General features: G+C 45.6%; 1 protein-coding gene across 1 annotated transcript in view; it reads right to left on the reverse strand.

The window, feature by feature from the left end:
* The window catches only part of TRHDE (thyrotropin releasing hormone degrading enzyme), a 528,098-nt gene extending 523,245 nt beyond the window's left edge, over positions 1-4,853 (reverse strand). Inside the window, exon 1 of the mRNA XM_004700783.2 lies at positions 4,090-4,853. Coding sequence (XP_004700840.1) covers positions 4,090-4,853 — 764 coding nt within the window. The remainder of the gene's footprint in view (positions 1-4,089) is intronic.
* Between the last annotated feature and the right edge of the window lie 13 nt (positions 4,854-4,866).

Here is a 4,866-nt window from a genome sequence, read left to right on the forward strand (position 1 = left end):
AAATTACCAAATTGCTATAAAAAACGTTTAACAAAAACAAAATGAATATATCCTTTCAAAAGTGATTCTCAAAGATTTTTTTCAGTTCAGAGACTTCTAAATGGGGGCAAAAAGCCTTACACTCCCACTTTTTCATGTAAAAATCTCTCACCAAAATGAATGTGAGAGATGAGTCTTCTATGAGGCATAAAAATAATGATGGTTTTCTTATGTTTGTTAAGTATTGTGACCCATTCCTTCTTCTAATTCCATGTACACTAATACCACCAAAGATCACGTGCCTTCCCAGAGATAAAATCTTGCATGCGCTCCACAAATTTTCTTACAAACAAGTGGTCTTCATTTTCTTTGAGAACAATATTTTCCCAGTTTAATCAGAGATCATGGTTTTTCACTAAACAATCTTTTACACAGAAAGACCTCCTAATTTTATCCTGTTTTCTGTTACTTTGGCATGTTATAGACCCAATCAAAGTTTGTCAAAGAAAACCAGTCTCTCTTTTGAAAGTGGATAAAGTGTTCGTTTACCTCGGATAAATTTCCTCTTTCAATCCGACCATCTGGATCTAAATTAAGGTACCCTACTTTGAACATGGGTGTGCACACCATCTGGCTACCCGAAAACGGTAATTACTTCAGGTAAATGAACATTTTACCTAATTCAACACAAGCACATTCTCCAATAGGCGATTATGGCATAAATACACACCCCTTTTAATATGCCTGTTGCACACCTATTCTAGGGAAAAGTGAGTATGTGTTCTGTCTAATGGAGATAATTTACTGCTTGTGTGTAAACATTTCAATTTTAAGAGAACTTATTGATTTGCAATTCTCAAGGAGATGTGTTTCCGTTCTTAGGAAGCCAAATGAACAGCACAGACAAGATTTGCCTGAGCAGGAGACACTGGAATCAACATGGTACCTGCTTCTGATCTTTATTCACTTTGCATGGGAGTCATGAAAGATGGTTCTTCTCTGTAGGAGGTAACGAGACCCCCTCCACCACCCAGTTGGCTATAAACCCTACCCAGGGGCAAAAAAAAGTCTACCACATGGACTGTAACTTCCTTTCCCTCCCCAAAATCATTTCTCTCAGATCTCTGAGGAGGGCATCAAAGAATCAGATTAACCGGGAATAATGAGTCATTGTTTCCACATAAACTAAGTGGATTAAGTTGTAGTATTACTCTTTTAAGCATTTCACATTATTCAATGGGAACCCCAAGTGGCAGATTAAATATTTGTTTTCATTACCGAAATTATCCTATAATTAAATTGGTAATAGTTATGACTAAACACTAAGCTATTTAATCATTTAATTAAATGAAAATTCCGAGCTTGCCCCTGTGTCCTTTTGTAGAGGGGGGTTTTTTAAATGTTATTTACACTGCATTTTGGTGACAAAATTATTACTGACAAAAGTCCAACTTTGACTGAGTTCCTGCTATTAGTCTAAGTAGTCATAGTAACAGCAGCAACAACAAAAGTTAATATATGGAATGCTGGTATGATTTTTTTAAATAATTTACTACATTTTCATTGTCTTATCAACTCTAGCATAAACATCCAATAAACTATCAAATTAATATGGCATTAAAGAAAAAGGGATAGAACTCTTTTGAACACAGAATCTTGCAGTTCTGCTGGGGGGAGGGGGGCAGGAGGAGAGTTTAGCTGCTTGTGCTCTAGGTTAAACTTTCAACTAAGTCATTTCCATCTTTAGGGAGAATTGAAGGAGTGCATTAAAATGCAAATATGTACCAGGGGTATAAGAAATCAGTTATGGGTCAAGCAGAAACATCTGGTCTTTTTAAGAGTCCTGTTAATTTGAAAGCACTGACCAAAACAAACTCAGATCCACTAAATATATTTTGGCATGGCTCAAAAACCAGCAGTAGTTGGAGATCTTTATTTTACCACAGCAAGATGTAGCAGTAGCGATATGCAATTTACAGCACTGATATTTTGATATAACAAGCTTTTTTCTCAACATGACATGAAGATATTCCTTCTGTGCCTTTCCCCATATTTGATGATAGTAGGGTTTTTTTAATGTTTAATCTGTATTCTTTATAATAAATGGGAAAATTATGGAAAGGGGTTTAAATTACTCATACCTAATTTTAGGATTTATGAAGTGAATAATTTATGGGAGGCCTTAACTAGCATGCAACTATTGAGGCATGTCTGTATTTTATTTATATAACATTACCTCATACAATAGAACTTTGGTGACGTGTCCCCAGAACTGAGAGGCTAGCAGTTTCTCTTGAGCGTCTAGGGACCAGAAAAGCAGAGTTCAAACTCAGCTCTGCACTGACAAACCTGGGGATCCCAGGTGCGCTGGACTGCTGAGCCCTTTGGTGTTGCCGTTGTGAGAATCACTGGGGATCTCCCATCAGTCATTTCCAGCATACCTTTAATCAAGTTGTTTGCATTTTTAAGTTTGTTATGTTTCTACAACTTTATTTTTTAACTCTCATTGTTCACCTGTTCCAGTCATTTAAGTAGTCATTTGCTTTAAACGTAATGAGTCAGGGGAAGAGCAAGAATCTTATTCTTTCATTAAAAACATACCTGACAACCTCATACTACCAGACACTTATTGATGGTAGATTATATGCCCCACACATGGTCAAGTGCTGTTTAATGCATTTACTCATAGGCACCTAGGAGTCCTGGTGGCATGTGCTCACTCATTGGTCTGCTAAACTCTAGGTCAACGGTTGGAATCAGTGCTCTGAGGGAGACGGACAGGGCTTTCTACTCTGGTAAACAGTTACCGGCTCATGAACTCACAGGAGCAGTTCAACTCTGTCCTATAGGGTCTCTGTGAGTCAGACTCGACTCCACGGCACTGAGTGAGTCCTGGGCACCTGATGCAATACTATGAGAGTACAGTAATACTATGGATTTATTACTGTTATTATTCCCAAGTCAGGGGATATATATGGGCTCTCCAGAGCCATGCTGCCTGAACTCAAATCCCTGCTTTATCAGTACACCATGTAATCACAGGCAAGGTATTTGACTCCCTGATGTTCTCCTTTTCCATCTGTCAAACTTGGGATATTAGCTCCTATTCCACAGGGTTGCTGTAGGGTTGAAATAACGTAAGTAATAGAGGTAATCGGGTTCAGAATGGTTGGTTTAGCTAAACTAAACAACTTCACCACACCATAAAGTTTTGGAGGAGTTGGTGCAATTCGCACCTGTTCTGTTGGATTCTTAAGCACAAACTCTAAACAACTGAAGGAAAGTTTTTTTAAAAAAGCACTAGTAAGTAGAGTAATAAGAATACTAACCAATCTAAAAGGCATCGAAGGCACTCGCTAACGAGGCATTTAAGACTAACTAACCTTGTGTTTTCTCCCCCTTCACCAAGAGTCATTCCCAGGGCCAATAACTCTAGGAAAAGCCACAGGAATGACCATGCCTGCAGCTCCGCGTTGGGGTATTCTTGATAGCAGGTAACATGGTAACCACCCCTCCAGCCTCTCCAGCCTTTAGCTGTCATAGGCAGGGCTGTGAACTTCACCTTCCACTTTCAGAAAACTTTATGCGACCAAAGCCCATCTTTTGCCAAGCGTTTGCCAGGGGACGAAGAGTCAGACAGGGTGGACATGGAAAGAGGAATTTGCCAATATCTTAACGGAGAGGCTCTGCTCTGTTGGCCTTAAGCGCTCACGTCATTTTCTTTAGAGGATAACTTGTCAGCCTTTTAATGCCAATCTGGCATCGCACAAATTACACATTCCCCTTAGCAAAGCAGCAGCACTATGAATGGGAATCTATTCTATGGCGGTGAGTTGGCCCAGCTAGCTTAGCTTGGCGGGCGGCAGGAGAAGGTACCAACCATGGAAGGGGGCGGCATTCCCTGTTTGGCACTAAGTGAGTGAGTTTGCAGACCTGATGGGCTCTGGGGAGACCCTGGGGGCTTGGGGTGGTAACTTTACCGCGCCTTTCTTTCTCCCTTCCCCCACCCCTTGCTTCCCAGAGGGAATGGGACCCAGCCTGGCGTGTAGGTCACAGGCAGCCCAGAGGGTCCCAAGGGTCCCGCCGCCGCGGGGCCCGCCCCCTCCCTACCTTCTCTCCCCGTGGAGCACATAGGAGCTGCGGAAGAAGCCTAGGAGCTCGTTTTCAATCAGGGCGTTGTAGACGATCTTCACGTTGTAATTCCTGTGGGCGTCCAAGGTCCGATTCAGCACCACCACCAAGACCTGCGTCTGCGGGTAGAGGAAAAAGCCGGCCACGGGGACGGCCCCGGCCACGCGGTCCTCGGCCACCTGCACCTTCTCGACGGCCACCCGGGAGGCGTGCAGCACGACGTAGCGGGTGGCGTTCCGGCACGCTATCTCCACGTTCACCTCCCCGGCGAAAGTGAAGTTCTCCATGAAGGCGGTGAGCATCAGATTGTAGTGCAGCGGCTTGAGGTGGCCCGACAAGCGCAACTGGGTCCAGGGTCGCCAGGGCTCCCGCTCCTCTTCCGATGGCGGCTGGGCGGACGGGGTGGCCGGCGTGGCCTCGCCGCCCTCGCCCGCGGGGTGGTCGCGCCGGGCCGCTCCCGGGCCGCTGGCGTTGCCGTCGCGCGCGGGGAAGCCCGCGGGGCCGCCGTCGGCGCCGGGCGCTGCGCTCGCGCCGCACTCGTCGAATCGCAAGCTGAGCAGCACGGCGAGCATGGTGACCGCGAGCAGCGCCACGAGGGACACGGCGAAGGCCAGCACGAGCCGTTTGTGCACCGTGATGTGGCGCTCCGTGGTGCGGGGTCGCACGCCCACCGAGTCCGCCCAAGGGTCCGAGAGCCCCCTGCCGCCGGCCCGGAGCGCCGCGGCGGCGGCGTCCTCCCCCATGGTGGCCTGCAAG

The sequence above is a fragment of the Echinops telfairi genome, unplaced genomic scaffold (assembly GCF_000313985.2).
Source record: "Echinops telfairi isolate 266 unplaced genomic scaffold, ASM31398v2 ScPeMD7_2;HRSCAF=8, whole genome shotgun sequence".
Lineage (NCBI taxonomy): Eukaryota > Metazoa > Chordata > Mammalia > Afrosoricida > Tenrecidae > Echinops > Echinops telfairi.